Source organism: Anabrus simplex, chromosome 14, assembly GCF_040414725.1.
Source record: "Anabrus simplex isolate iqAnaSimp1 chromosome 14, ASM4041472v1, whole genome shotgun sequence".
Classification (NCBI taxonomy): domain Eukaryota; kingdom Metazoa; phylum Arthropoda; class Insecta; order Orthoptera; family Tettigoniidae; genus Anabrus; species Anabrus simplex.
The window spans coordinates 50,739,881-50,756,512 of NC_090278.1; the positions used below are offsets into that span (position 1 = coordinate 50,739,881).

At 38.3% G+C, this 16,632-nt stretch overlaps 1 protein-coding gene across 2 annotated transcripts in view; it reads left to right on the forward strand.

Annotated features, from left to right (window-relative positions):
- The window catches only part of LOC136885315 (zinc finger protein OZF), a 38,248-nt gene extending 28,626 nt beyond the window's left edge, over positions 1–9,622 (forward strand). For both annotated transcript variants that reach the window (XM_067157828.2, XM_067157827.2), the window contains exons 4-5: positions 510–577; positions 8,628–9,622. In XM_067157828.2, the coding sequence (XP_067013929.2) occupies positions 510–577; positions 8,628–9,543 (984 nt within the window). In that variant the 3' untranslated portion in view covers positions 9,544–9,622. The remainder of the gene's footprint in view (positions 1–509; positions 578–8,627) is intronic.
- Positions 9,623–16,632: the final 7,010 nt, after the last annotated feature.

Consider the following 16,632-nt stretch of genomic DNA (forward strand, 5'->3'; position numbering starts at 1 on the left):
ATGCTCCCTGGTTAAGAGCCCCTGGAGCCCCTTTTATTTGCCCTGTACTTCAGACAGGCGATACCATGGGTGATATTCTACTGCCGCCACCTGCAGGGGTTCACAAGGAAGAAAGGCTGAGGATGACCAAGAAAAGAATTTCTTCAGGTCTTGGCACAGAGTCTTCATTATGGTTCCTATATTGAAATGAAAGGAGCTGAAAACAGAGAACAATGGTTACATAGATGGGGCATTGCCTTTAGAACTTCATGATTAAGATGATGATGATGTTGATGTGTGAAGATGTGGTGGTTGTCCTTGCCCTTTTGTATCTTCTTTCTAATTGTGCTTCGCACACTAACCTGCCCTTATGTTTTTCCTGTTATGTGTTCCTTTCCATGTTTCTATCTTTTTATAATGTCTTGATTTGTACTTGCTTGTTCTTTTCTATTACTTAAATGTAAAAAAGTATTCTACAATATTATTTTGAATTTATGTGAACTGTTTATTGATAACTTCTATTTCTATAGGATGTCAAGAAACAAGCTGCTGCTGATGATAGTTTATATACATCAGACTGCTCTGAAGATAGTGATTGGTGAGTATTATGGTTCTTTAGTACTGTTCCTCCAATACAAAAAATGGATGTACTGTTGTATGAAGGAATTAGTGTCAAACTTTGTATTAGTATTGATGATCAGACCTGAGTAATTGGGTGCCCGGATACTCTTTACATTGGTTACCGAAAGCAAGAATACCTGGGTACCTATTACGTGGGTACAGATACTGAAACCTGGGTGGGTGCCCGCTTACTCGTCACACATAATATCAGTTGTACCCAATGATACGTGCATTCCTGGCAATGTGTTTGTTTCCTTTTCCTCCCTGCAAGATTGCTTCTCTGCTCCAAATAGATGGTCATTTTAAAAAAAAGAGAAATATATGTATAATTCTTGGTTTATTTGATTTATGGGCTCTTTAGAAGTAGTCAACTCTACTTTTCAACAGATTCTTACACTGCTTGGAATGTATAAGTTTTGGTCCACTGTGCCTTATTTTTGTTAATGAAGATATATATGCTGTGCAATCATCAGGTTAAAGTGAAGGCCTGAATCTTTTTTGTATAAGTGAACTTAACTCAGAGACTAAGAAAATAGTATGTGACTTAAGTCAATTATTGTAACTCATTTAAGGGATAGGAGTAGGACTGTGGTATGTATCTGTTCCTCATGATAATGTTCATTCCTTTCAACCTGGTGGATATGCAGGAGGAAAATACAATGAACTAATTTACGTCAGTAGCCTATTCACATGTCATTTATAATAATTTACATATGGGGCGACATGAATTTTATAACACTAACTTAACTGTTTTACTTTTGTTGTTAGTTTGAATATTTTGAAATAACTGGTTTTTATTTATCTGCCTCATTATCATAAGATTATGGATTGTAAAACTCTAACGACCAAGTACTTATGTAATATGAGAATCAGTTTTTGATATTACTTCTTTCCTTGTGCTACTATTTGACTTTATATACATTTGTTATAACCAACATTGAGGTCAGTTTGTAGCAAATATTATCCCATTCACCTCATATGAGGAGCCTGCCTCATCTTCAATGGCCTCGCCCTTCCAGTTGTACCGGACAAGTTGGCCGTGTGATTAGGGGCGCGCAGTTGTGAACTTGCACCCGCAGCTGTGAACTTGCACCCGGGAGATGGTGGGTTTGAACCCCACTGTCGATAGCCCTGAAGATGGTCTTCCATGGTTTCCCACTTTCACACCAGCAAATACTGGGACTGTACCTTAATTAAGCTCACGGCCAGTTCCTTCCCACTCCTAAGCCTTTCTTGTCCCATAGTCACCATAAGACCTTCTGTGCGACATAAAGCAAATTCCAAAAAAGAAAATTCCTTCCAGTATTTGACTATTATGACTAGTTTACATAGATACAAAACAGAACTCTTAGATAAACTTCAATGCGCATAGAATCCCTCATTATAATGCCTTCGTTTGTTCAGAGCATTTGTTGGTGCAATAAAGAGAGTGGAGTTAATTTGAGGTCAGTATTTTAAAAACAGCACGTTGAGTCACTTCAGCACCTACTTATTGACATACTGTATAGGGATTTTCTGGAATAGTGTTGATCAACATTTAATTTTAAAATATCTGTATTTTGCATTAGAACATTCCTGTTACATACTGCAATACTTTCTCTGTGTATGGTTTTCTCCCACAACAATGAAAAATTATTTGCAGTTTTCTTCTGACTAACAGAAGATACTGTTCTTTATAAACACATACTTCTCGCTTCTCTTTCACACATTAAATCGTTTGTTTATTCATTGTAGAATATTGTGTGCACAGGACAGGCAGGACTGAAGTTTAAAACAGGTCAAGATGTACTTCTGTCCAGCTCCCTATCCTCAAACTGCTTTTTCCAGGCTTCCAAAGCTTTATGGAAATTCCCACCTCTGGGAAGCTGATTCAATCCCAGAGCAATTAACTCCTTGGCACCATGCACTTGAGATGATGAGCTACATGTGATGAGGGTCGGTAGAATACTCACCTGCTCATGTCCGTAAAGGATCATATAAGAGCCATGTTTCAATTCAAAGAAACGGCTTCCAGGTTCCTGCTGATAATTTTAAACCAGCTGTTGGCGATATATCCAGCACATTTATATCACTGTGTTGCACTTCTGTACCTGTGCCACCAATGGCACATGGCGGTAGGTGGGGGCGGCATTGTATTGAGGTAGTTACTAGAATTTTTCCATTAGGAATATCCATTTGTTGCTTGCGGGTGATAATTGAGTATGACAGAGTATCGGCTGGCATTATATAGGGGTTGACTATATGATATTATGTAACTGGCAATTTTCTGGTCATGTTGCCCAGTCTTATATTGACCGGAGATGGCTATGCCTCCACGACAGACACATGCTGCATACCTTGACTTCACTGCACCAAATCCTTGCCTTACAAACTCAACCTATCTGTATGAACAATTTCACAGCCTTTCTGAACATGGTGAGAAAAATACCAGTACACTGAACACAATATTAGTCGCTATTCCTAGGCATAAATCCTCAACCTGCCGGGCAAGTTGGCCGTACGATTAGGGGCACGCTGTTGTGAGCTTGCATCCGGGAGATAGTTGGTTCGAGCCCCACTGTCGGCAGCCCTGAAGATGGTTTTCCGTGTTTTCCCATTTTCACACCAGGGGCTGTGCCTTAATTAAGGCCACGGCCGCTTCCTTCCCACTCCTAGGCCTTTCGTATCCCATCATCGCCATAAGACCTATCTGTGTCGGTGCGAGTAAAACAAACTGTAAACAAATTATCAGCCTATAATAAATCTTTCACTGTTGCTGCCAGCCGTGAATGAACTTCTTTTTGCAAGAGATCGGAGGGAAGATTTAAATGAGTACGCTCAGTATATCTCCATAGGATGAGCTTGTAGATTGACAGTGATTCTTCTTTTGCTTCTTACAATGATTATCATATCATCTTCATTGTTACTGTTATTAAAAGTATGTAACAGTGCAGTAATAGTACTCGGCTGTGGTTCTCAGTTTAAGTAATCTTTATCTTAACCCCATGCAGGTGTAAGCGTGTTTTATGTCTGTATGCGGACTGAAAATATGGCAAATTAAAACTCCTCCAGAATTATCGAACACTAACTATAAACAAGCATGTGTACGTAATATTAATTACTTACTTTGAGTATTGGATGTACTCCATTGCGGAGGTCCATAGGATATTATTGAATATTTTCATGGCAGCATGTTTGTGCAAGAAAAGGCATGAGAGTCATTTCACAGCTAAATTATTATACCATTCAAAGCCCTTATATCAGATAGTGTTGGAGATAACCAGTCTTTGATTCTACAAGGTCCAGTAGAGGTCTTGCCTGTTGTTTCCCTGAATTACCATTTCCTGGCGAATTATATCAAAATTTCAGTATCAAAAAATAATGACAAGTACTCTGTAGGCTCAGTTGCCATATCAAGATATGAATCTAAAATTGGTCCTTGATTAATATTATTTATTGAAATGGTACTTGAAGCTCCTGGGTTTAGTCAGTCCTTTTGTTAGCTGTTTCTTTGTCCGGGGCACTTGAGTCACTCTTGCACTGAGAGGGCTCATTACTTGAATTTCCGTCTTCAGCTGAAAAATCTCTTTCATCTACATCCATAGAGTCCAAAATTGAAGTAATCCCACTATCGGCAGCCCTGAAGATGGTTTTCCGTGGTTTCCCCATTTTCACACCAGGCAAATGCTGGGGCTGTACCTTAATTAAGGCCACGGCCGCTTCCTTCCAACTCCTAGGCCATTCCTATCCCATCGTCGCCATAAGACCTATCTGTGTCGGTGCGACGTAAAGCCCCTAGCAAAAAAAATAAATAAATAAATTGAAGTAATCTATTGCTCACTGACTCTCTTCTTACTAACCATGTCGCAAAATAGGTACATGAATCGCAAAATGCAGGTCCCGAAACTCGTGATGCATGCTTGACTGAATCACAGCTTGTAAAAAGCTAGCAGGGAGATAACGCAACTCTATTAGAGGATTCCCCTTTTAGCCAGGCCTGTAAGTGTTATTTATTGCCACCTGTTGTGTTTTTTATTACTCTGTCAGCCGGTGATGCCGGAATTCTGATCATTTAATTTATTAAATTCCGCCCTCTAAGCATTAAACCTTATTCTAGTAATATTTTTCACTCACAGTTGTAACATGATTAGTAAAAACCTTCCCTAATGTGAGAAATTTCTGGTACTGAACATCAAATTTTAAATAATAGTATAGTTATTGTTATAATGCTATTATTTTTAGTTTTTCATTTAGGGCCATTAGAGACCACGTCAAGGCATTTCTGGGAGCCTTTTTAGCAGCCCAAAAACGTTGCATTATTTCTCTGGTCGCCTGTCTTCTCTCTTCTGTCCAGCTGCTGTTCAGCTTTTGCTCATTATGGAAGCCCTTAAAATTGTTGATCACTGATCTGTATTTTGATTGGTTAGAGATGTCCTCCTGATTCAGTACCATGCTCCTGAGGTCTTTCCTTACATTCTTGAACCATTTATGTGAGACTTTGGGTTTGTTGTCCAACACATAAAAAATCTGCTTCGTTAGTCGAGTCACATCCATCCTGAACAGATGTCCATAGAACTTCAGTTGTCGTTTCTTTATAGACTCCATCAGCCGTTAACTAACCCTGTATAGCTCTTCTCTTCCTCAGAGTCTGTACTGTCTTTATCTGTTACCTTAGGACCCATTATTTATCAAAGGATCTTGCACTCATACTTCTTTGCTTCTCTCAATCCAGCCTTTCCTCTCATTCTGAGGCATTCACTTGCATACAGATACTCAGGTTTGATCACTAAGTTTAGCTTTCCTTGAAATTGACCTTTTCTTGTATAAGACATGCGTCCTACAAAAAGCTGCAGACATCTTCTCTTACCGGCTCTTGTTAGCTTCATTATTACTATTATTGTAATTTTCATTAATTTCTTTGTAGGTATTATTTTATTTTGGAAGCAAAATGTCAATTTAGTTTGTATATTGTGTAATGTACAGTAAGGAAGTACAGTATTTTAATAGTATGTTTCTTATATATTCGCTGGTTAAGAGTAAGGTAGTGACAAGTGTTCCTAACTTTGCCAGTTTAAATAGATATAACATCTATCTATCTATCTATCTATCTATCTATCTATCTATCTATCTATCTATCTAATATTCAAACCTGAGTCAAATCCCTTTTCACTTTGCTAAGTTCTCACTGTCAAAGGAACATTACCTGTCATGATATAAGTAATACAGGAAAACAAATGAGTGGCAAATATAGTTAGGTATAGAAATATTTTTAATATTATTCCTGGGGGTAATGAGTCCTTGGACAGGTCTGATGTAGTTTTCTAATCCTCACCTTACTCTATCCCAGTTAATCTGTATACTAACCTCACCATTGCACACTGCCCTCCCCTCCAGATTCAGTCTACCAGTATCTTGGAGCAAAGACTTGAATAAACACTTGTGTATGTTGTGCCACCCTTCTGAGTAGATACTGGAAATGTTAAAGTATTCCCAGACTAGCATATCCTGCGCCCTTCATCTTTTTATCGTTCTGGTCCCTTTATCTCCCTTGGCAGTCTTTATGCCATACACCTCCCTTCAAAGCTAAATGAACAAGTCCTGTATGTCTTAGAACGTGGCCAACCAACCTATTTCTCTTTCATGTCACTCACTAAATCATTCTCTTCATTCTTACTTGGTTCAATACTTCTTCATTTGTGATCCAGTCAACCCGTCTCACCTTCTGTTACACAACATTTCAAAGACCTTTATTCTTTTTTGTTCTATAATGGTTATTGTCCATATTTCACTCCTGTTTAGTGCCATGGTTCTGATGTACATTAAGCAACAATAGTCCGACACATAAGTGGACTGGCTCCTTGGCTGAATGGTCAGCATTGAGGCATTTGGTTCAGAGGGTCATGGATTCTATTCCCAGAGGTGTCAGAAATTTTATACATGTTTGGTTAATTCCTCTTTCTCGGGATCTAGGTGTTTGTGTTTGTCTCAGTACTCTTTTCTTCATACACCCAGAGCACCACCACAGAAAATGCACAATAATGAAGTACTTAAAATCCGAATAACAGATTTGTGTTCATCTTTGAAGGTTCTTGAAAGCAGCCATTGTAACACTTATACTTCACTGGTGTTTGCCTGTCTGCACATAATTGCCTCCTGGGATATTTATTAAAACCTTTGTGGCAGTACTGCCAAGAGACAGAACCTTGGCATGACATTTCTATTTTTCTTGCACTATCAGGGCTTCGTTTGACTTGCCTATACAGCATCAGCTCGAAAGACCTGCAACAGGCCTCTTCGGAGGACACATGCCAAGATATACAATAGAACCTTGATGCATCATTCCCCGACCTGTCGTTTTGCTGTATTCATCGTTCAGTTTATTCGGTCCCAAAAATTCTCCATATAAACCAATGTTAAATTTTCCTGTGTCCATCGTTCCTCGAACTATTGTTTTATCGCATCAATCGTCAAAAATATATTTGCCCTTGGCCACAATTTTCCTGCATTTATCAATCATACGTAAGAAAAATGTATGCATGAGTTTTTTTATTTTCAAGAGACAGCTCACTACTCTAGCATAGGCCTATAATAGTGGCAACCTGTTTCGCAAGAATGTACGAGCAATTCCAAGTTGCTAGTCTTAAGCAAGGACATTGTATGCTTAAGTGCTTCGCAGGTTATTCATGTGCAACCTCATTATGAGCCTCCTGGAGCCAACACTTCTCCTTGACTCACTAACCGACCCCTAGAAGTATTCTTATTTACAAGAATTAAAACTGAGGCGCTGTAAAAATCAAATATGCCACCATTTTCTCTGTTGCTACTGGCTGGCTGGGTCTGCCACCTTTGTTGAAAATGAGAAAATCCTGCAGTTAAAAATAGTCACGGCATGTGCCGGGTACATTTTATTCACAGTATGATTGATCGCGTCATACATTGTGGAGAGTGTGTTTGATGCTAGAGGCATGTTGACAAGTTTCTTGCCCCTGCCCAATTGTCTTGTTACAAGGCGGACCTAACCAAGCCAGACCAATAATCTTTTCACCAGCATGGGCTTGTAACTAGTTCCTTAGTTGGCAGCCTCGCATAGCCCGCTGTGCCAACATCCGAGACTCACCGTGTTGGATCTCTAACCTATTGTTCGTGAAAAGTCTAAGGGATCTTTACCGAAGTACAGGTTATCTCTGTAATATCCACATATATCATTAATTTGCAATAAGAGAACTGTCCTTAAAGGTTTTCAATTATTATGAGATGTAAAGAAAAGTGAAATGATATGGCATAAAAGTCACACTTTTTATTTCTATTGCATATATCATGGTTGCAATATTTTCTTTTTCTTGCTATTTGCTTTACGTCGCACCAACACAGATAGGTCTTATGGCGACGATGGGATAGGAATGGCCTAGGAGTTGGAAGGAAGTGACCATGGCCTTAATTAAGGTACAGCCCCAGCATTTGCCTTGTGTGAAAATGGGAAACCACGGAAAACCATCTTCAGGGCTGCCGACAGTGGGATTCGAACCCCCTATCTCCCGGATGCAAGCTGCAATATTTTGATATCGTTATGTATAGTATGAGCATTTCAGCCTCCATGGCTAAACGGTTAGCCCGCATTGGCCTTTAGTTCAAGGGTTCTTGATCGGGTCAAGTATATTAACTTTCCTTGGTTAATTCCAACAGTTCGGGGTGTGCTGACTTAAGCATTAAAATTCATCTTATAGGTTGGGTCAAATTTACATAGGTGCGTTGATCACTTATCACGCAACAACTCGAAAGACCAGCTCCGGAGGCCACATGATATTTTTGTTGTTGTAGTAATAATATATTTACATGAGAAAAATGTCCAAATACAGCACCTGTATTTTATTAATTTTGCTTTCTCCTATTTGTATGTTACCCGCATTTATAGTTTTCCTGCATCCGTCGTCATTTTGCCCTCCCACTTCAAAAACGATGCGTTGAGGTTTTACTTTATTTGACTTGTCATTGTATTTGTGAATATATGTGGTTTGGATCTAAAGTAGTTTCTCCCATTCCATTTCCAGTGTTGAAACATCACCAACTCCCCCTATAACGACAGGTCTGAACATCTCCACCGAAGAGTTCTTCATGTGTTACCACTGTAAGCAACTACTACCAACATCATCTGAATTCAGCGAGCATCTCCTGGCTGTCCACAGTACCGAGACACACTTCCAGTGCCCGAAGTGCACAAAGTCCTTCCCCACACCGGAAGGGCTTGGCAGTCACGTATCGGATCACAACGTAGAGAAGCCGTTCATCTGCCAACTTTGTAACAAGCGATTTGCTACACGAGCCTATCTGGGTATTCACGCTGCTTGCCACACAAATGAAAGGCTATTTTCCTGTAAAGAATGTGGGAAGTCATATCGGAGGAGATCCAATTTATCACGACATAAATGGAGCCACACAGGAAGGAATAAAGAGACTAAACACCGCTGTAGGATATGTAATCGAACATTTGTGGATAGAACTGCGCTGTTTCGTCATGAGGCTACACATGCTGGAACAAAACCGTTTCAATGTAGCTTCTGTGGTAAGACTTTTGCTCAATATGCTACAATGAGAAACCACATGGCGGAACACACAGGAGAGAAACCCTACGCTTGTCCCCATTGCCCGAAAAGATTCGCTAATAAAACCAGATTAGTCCAACATGAACTTATCCACGCTCCAGAGAAACCGTATGCCTGCTCAGAGTGCGACAAAACTTTCACTCAGAAGTCTAAGTTGACTTCCCATATCCTCAAACATGCAGGCGATATGCCGTACAAATGCAAATACTGTGAGAAGGCCTTCGCTGATAATTACTCTCTGACGCGACACGAATTTGTCCATACAGGACAATCGAAGCATGTTTGTCACATTTGTAAGAAAAGGTTTGGGAAGAGTTCTGATCTGTCTCGCCATGTTCTAAGTCATGGACCAAATAAATGGTAACTTGTATTTCACTCTTGAATATAGGTTTGTTTTAAATTTTGTAGTTCAGTTCTGGTACGTCAGTTTATGGTTAGCAAAGTTGGTGCTTAACATCACGTATTTTAAAGTTGCATATCGCCTGGCTGACTGATTCAGACAATTGAGACGTTGGCCCTGGTCCGTAACTTGGCAGGTTTGATCCTGGCTCAGTCCTGTGGTATTTGAATGTACTCCTGCGAGACTAAATTCCAGCACCTCGATGTCTCTGAAAGTGGATAGTATGTAGTATGTAAAACATAAAAGAAGTTAGTGGCACGTAAAGCCAATAACATTATTATAAAGTCACATATTGACATTTGTATTTATGTATCATATATGAAATTGCTGAAAAGTGTGTAGTCTTGTAAAATGCCTGTCTGGTGGAGAGACACATGATGTGGGTGACTGAATGAAATTGCTCTATATTTGTTAAAACTCTTAGACTACTCTACCAGTTCACTTAAATTATTATTTTGCTTCAGTAGTATGTGAAAATAATTTCTTACAGGTATGTTATAGTGGTCTAAGAGTTATATTTCACGTTTCACCAGACTGAAGAAGCTTACAAGTGCTATTACCAGTCATTTACATTGAATTGATGAGATATTAATGTGATTTTCTCATGAATAAAAGTAGAATGATATGAAACTGTGTAATTGAGTTGGTGGCAGTAGGGGGGATAATAATGTTCATTGCTTGGTTATATTTCTGTAGTGTCTGAAAGTGAATAGAAGAACTGTTGCATTTCCATATTTCTTTTTGGAAGAACATGAGATAGCAAAATATGAAATACTAATACTGCATTGTTATAACCTCATTTGTGAATGCTAAGGGACTGAAATTTCTGGAACAGGGCACCTCCATCATTGTTTTAATTGGGATAAGTTAGGGAAGTTGCTGTGAAAATTAGATCCTTATAATCAATGACTTGCCAAAAGAAAAGGAAACAGATCTGCATGGCAGTGATTAGAGCCTGCATGTGGGCATGTATAATATCACTTTCTCGAGGTTGTGGGTGAAACCCAGTGCTGGCACTTAGCATACACTTGTCAGATAGCACCAAAGGGTCTGCTTAAAGCTTTAATATCCCCATCCAACTGATGAACTGCCATCAACAGTGTCATTTTCACTGACTCCACATGAACACTGTGGAGAGGTTTAGAACCGAATCCTGTCTTTTGGCACGGAATCTGATTTGAAATATTCTGATGGTGTATACTTTTTTTGACTAATGGGACTTGAACCATGTAACCTTGGTGTGAGGCTGTAGAGTTGATTCTTTAATGATCACGGCAATAAGGCAGGCTTTGAATTTAAAGTGAATAACATACCAAACGTAAAATTTGGAAAGTGAAGGAAAGATCCTTTTAAGGATAGAGCACTGCACTTTTGCAGGCATGAGTTAACTGCTAGTATTTGAGCTGAGGACAAGCCAAAATCTTACCATGCAAAGACAAGATGTGTCTCAAGAAAACTTATGCAGTTGGTTCTCAGGAGGTGGAGACTTCCTACAAAGGGTTTTCAATTCTTATGAAAGTTCATTCTTCTTAAATCCAAAACCAGGAAAAGTCCTTGCTGAGAAAGGAGGGAAGAAAGTTTATACAGTAGGTAAACTCTTTTCCCATGGGTTGCATAGTTAAGCGTACTCAACTTTCAATCAGTCTTCTCTGCCATTTGTCTGTTAAATATATTACTTCTTGGAACCAGTGAATTCCCTATGCTTCCAAGATAAAACTGACGTGCTAAAATAAAATGTTTGTTATATAAGTTTCCTTAGATAGAACAGACAGCTGACTGAATGTAAACACATGGCTGCACATAACCAGTTGAGTGAAGAAGATATTTATTACAAATTAGATTAATATGTTGACAAATGCAATGGTAGTGAGTTTGAAGTTGTAGGTATAATATTAAAAATGGTATGGGAAGCAGTTGGGGCAGAAGATGAACCTGAGAAAAATCAAAATACAGTAAACTGCACAGGACAGAAAATGCTCATTCAGGTTCCGTCCCACTTGGACAAAAATTAATTATCAGTTTTAATCCTCCAGGTAATAATGTTTTGGACTATGGGCCTCTGTGTAATTACATAATATTCCAACTAATGTCAGTTTATCTTCCAACCCCATTCTGTGAAAAATAATTTACAATTTGTATGTCAGAGGCAGTATGATTTACTATCTAAACTTCTTCATCCGACAGATCCCGAAAATGAAATAAATTGTGGGATTCAGGGTGAAGTTCTATGATCTCCTTATTACCAAGGAAATAAGGGCTCATCAGGTCGAGTAATTCAGACTGACTTTAAGAACAAGCAATTTAACATTAACTTGTACCATGTTTGATGCTTCTTGATGTATCGTTCCAATCTGGGGGGTTCATGCATGTAATTAAGTGAATAAATTATTTAGTAAAGGTACAACACAACTATACCTTACAAGGTTTCACCAGACAGTGAGTCGAAGATAGTCTTTGGGAAAGGGTAAAATAATGAATATGACTATTCTGGTTATAGCTAATACAGCCAAAGAAATTGCATCACCAATGATTGTTTACAGGTAAGTAAATAAATAGGCTTGCACCAAAAATGAATGGCTATGTACGGTTCAACTGATTTGGATACATGTTACAGCACCATCATCCTCCTTCTCCCTTTCCTTCATCCAGCTCCTGCCAGGTCGGGACATTTATGGCACTTCTCCACCTTCCTCTCTTCTCCTGCCTTTCCTCTTCCATCGTTTTGTCGCAGTCCAGGTTTCTTCTTCTCGCTCTCCTCTTTATTGAATTATTCACCTTGCTCAAGGTCTCACTCTCTTCCCCTTGAACTTCGTCTCCATCATCAGTTTTGATATTCTTTTCTTCTCCATCCTCTTTACAAGTCTAAACCGTCTTAGTTTGCTCCTGTCAATTTTCTCATTTGAGCTTTCTATTCCGACCTTTCTCACATCTTCATTTATCAATCTGTCTTTCCTTTCCTTCCCTATCATACTTGGGTATTTAATTTCACTGGCTTCAATTTTACTCTACTCTACTTGTCGTTGTCCAGATCTCAGCTGCATAAGTCAATATGGGCGCATATTTTGTACATTATCTCTTTACACTTCCTTGGTACTTCCTTATTCCTGACAAGGTTTCTTACACTCTGGTAGAATGCATTGCCTTGATGCACCCTGTTGCTAATCTCCAGGTCCAGCCTTGTATTCTGCATTAATTCACTTCCTAGGTATTTGAAACTGTCAGTAATTTCAAGGGTGAGGTCAGGATTATCCTGCCACCATAGTGACAGTAGACGGTACTACCTGCGACTATCTGGCTGAGGCTGAAGTGACCATTACCAATTTTTACACCCTAAGGGAGGGCCAATGTCTACAGGCAGAGGGGGCCCTCCCTCTGGAAGCCAAGTGAAGCCTTTGTGTAGGATATAGCACATAAATTCACCAGAAAGGAGAACATGTTCATCAGTTTAGATGTCACCCCAGTCCCAACGGCAGATAAAATGGAAGAACTTTCACCTGTCAGCAATGTCTGTACTTCAGAGAAGCAGTTGCAAAAGGCATCTGTATTCCTGAGGAGCAGCCTAAATTTACACTTGGCAGTAGGTATAAAATGCCTCTGGGAGTGGTGACCTCATGGTAATAATAGTTTGTATATGATATTGCATAAGTTAAAGCATTTGTCCTAAATGTGTTGTCTTCTTGTGTTACAGATATACAAGAGTTCCACAAGTGGCAGAGGCCATGCCTGCTGACTGGGCTATTCAGAGGTCTGAAAGTGGATGGATGACTCTGGGAACATTTTACGAATATATGACAAACATCTTCAAGCCCTATTTAAGACAGTAGAATATAGAGAATCCTGTAGTGTTCTTCATGGATGGACATACTTCACATCTATCTCTTCCCTAAGCTGCTCCTGCAAGGCCCACAGAATTGAACCTGTGGCCTTGCTTCCGAATGAAACAGCCATTGGCTGGATCCAGCCAATAGATGTGGTTGTCTTCCATATGCTCGAGTCTACTTGAAAATGGGAAGTGATGATCTTCAAAATGAGCCATGAAGGTCAACAAGTACAGAAGCATTACTTTCCGGGTGTACTTCAGTCAGTATTTTTCCACTTAAGATCTGAAACAATTACTGATGGTTTCAAGGCATGTGGGATAGTTCCAGGGGACCCAAAAAGAGCAATTTTATCTAAAGGGCTCAATACTGAGAGAGCGAGCAGCATCACCATAGAATAGAGAAACGGCTTCCTTCTTCAAAGTTTTGGAAGAAAATATTGAAGAAGAGAAGTTAAAGAAATTCCAAAATAATGAAGAAGAATGGAAAGGCTCTGTGGAATGAACATATCTCTACTATTTATGGTTGTGGACCAAGGATATGTAGAATCCAGGATCAGTTTTCCAGGTAAATTAATCATATTTTGAGCTTAAATAATGTAAATTTATTACAGTAGAAACTCTGTTAACTGAAACAAAGTGGGCAAAAGGGTTTTCGGACAATTAAAATTTTGGATAATAATTGAATGGAATTTTTGGAGGTTAAGAATCTTTTTTGAAGGTTTAGAATGAAAGTAAATGAAGACAATGGGCTACATACAGTAAATAGTACATTGTTGACAAGATATTTTAATATTGTAAACCTGGACTACTCAACTGTATTAACAAAACCAAATTATTATATACTATAAAATTCATAATAAAAGGTAAGGTATTGAAAGAACATATAACCTTGCTGGCTTAAGTTGGTTTATCTATCTTGCTGTCAAGGGTCTGCTGTGCCCAGCACTGAAACAACAAGGTCTTACTATTTTAGCCTTTATACAGTATTATTTTACCCATTTCTTGTTATGTGATACCTTTATCTTTTATTTTTAAATGGTATTTAAGCTCTAGCTGACGATGTCCACAATACAAAGATGAAACATGTAGTAGTTGATTTTAATAAAATTGATATTTTTATTGTATGGTGGGACTTCTGTGAACTCTTTTTTTTTATAAGCTAAACCAAATTGAAAGAAAGAAAAAGGAAAGAGTTGCAGAACAAAAGAAAAATGGGATCCCTTAAGGTCAACGGCCTCTTCTTCATCTGAAGATTCCGTTCCAGAAATAGATGAATTTGAAGATTTGTCTTGAGAAAAAAGTGACAACACTGGAGTGAAGAAGGGACAGAAATGATCATGATATTAAGGAAGGAACATTTGCCGTTGTGTCATTCCTGAGTGGAAAAAGAAATGCCACAAGATATATATATCTTTGCGTAGTGCAGGAAGTCATAGTAAAAATGGTACATACTTTGTTGTAGTAGAAAGTGATGTTTTTCTGTGGGATCTTTTTGCTCTGGTACCACAACCACAACTCAGACCGCAGGATTGTTTGTTCGTGTATACATTTCTTAAGAAATTACCTGTGACTATGATCCACTTTTCAAATAGCAAGATTGTGTTGTAGTTTCTATCATGTTTTAATAACATACTAAAAACTTACAGTCAAGAAAAATGTATACAAAATGTATCCTATATTTGTATGGCCCAGTATAGGAGACCCATTGCAGGTATTTATAAAATTTTGGGTGCCCAGTATATGGTTTGGGTTCATGTTTTTTATTTTTAAACTATTTTAGAATGCTGTTTTGAAAAAAGAAAGTTCAATCATTAGAATAAATATGAGTTTAACACTTTCAGTCATGCTTTTTTTTTTTCTAAGCGACGAAAAATTCTGAAATTTGGTATACTTGCTATTTGAAACCTCATGACTTATTATATCTGAGCTTGAAAGGGCTTGGCTGAATAATTTTAGAGATGTTTAATGTGCATTGTAATGGACATTGTGAGGCGAAGATTGCGGAGTATAAAACACAGTTAATATTATTTATACAGCTTTATTTGATCTATGCACATATTTACAATTAAATAGTAGATAAATTAATCATACAATAAGTTTCAAAGCAATATACCAAAAATTCTAAATAGGAATATACCAAAAGAATATTGCCAAAATCTACCGCTAAAGAAAATGTTCTGAAAGCAAACTGAGAAATAACACAGAAGTTTGATATGGCAATTTAGAACCCATGCACCTGTTGAGAGATGATCAAACATTCACAGATGTGTTGCTTGAATTGAACCAGGCCCAGAACATTCAAATTCATCATTTTCCAACAGAATTTCCAGTTGAGATGTATTTCCAAATTCAGTAAGGTACAGAATATCATCTGCTCCTAAAGCCTTGCTTCTGTTAGACATGTCATTATGTAATATCAGATTTAAACAAGTAAGATTAACAGAAATAATTGATGATATATATGAAACATAACCAGTAGCATACCATTTGAGACGGTATGTCTGGAGTCAAGTAAATTAATTTTCTGCAATTTTTTTCTTCACATTTCCAAGCATATTAATCTACTTTCTTCACGAAAAAATGTTGTACGTACTTCAATACTCGTGTATTATAGTCGAAATTTGGCTTCAGATAGCACTCTATGTTTACCTCCAAAATCACAACTGTAAAGGAGAGCAATTCTTAGTATTTCCCCTGTAACACCACAAGATGGCAGGCCAAGTCACTTACTTGGCACACGGAAGATGCTCATCTTAATGTACATTGTGACTCTACGGTCGCACTGCATCAAATATTTCCTGAATGGTTAGTTTAATTTCAATGTCCATTATAATGTAGGTACTTGGTGAGCAAAAGAATTCATTAACCACTCAGGCCAAATTTGACATACATATCACGTCCGCAGGACTCTACTCGTTCAGCCGGTTCGACATACCACAAACGATCAATGCAAGTGGAAGTCAGAATGCCTATTACTCATGTAACACTGCTGCTTCACGGGATTTCTTTTCACCTTATGAACCAAAAAGTTACGTACTTTCATGCCATCTTTGTTTCATAATTAGCACTAATACAAAATTGATTGATATCTGTTCCTTTTTAATTATATTGATAAGGGATAGAACATGAGACATGCTCTATTGAGTTTCAACGTATTTGCTTTAACTCATTCCAGACTGGGCCTGAACATCCCTAACAAATGTTTTGGACTGCGCATTTTTAAGGATTAAAAA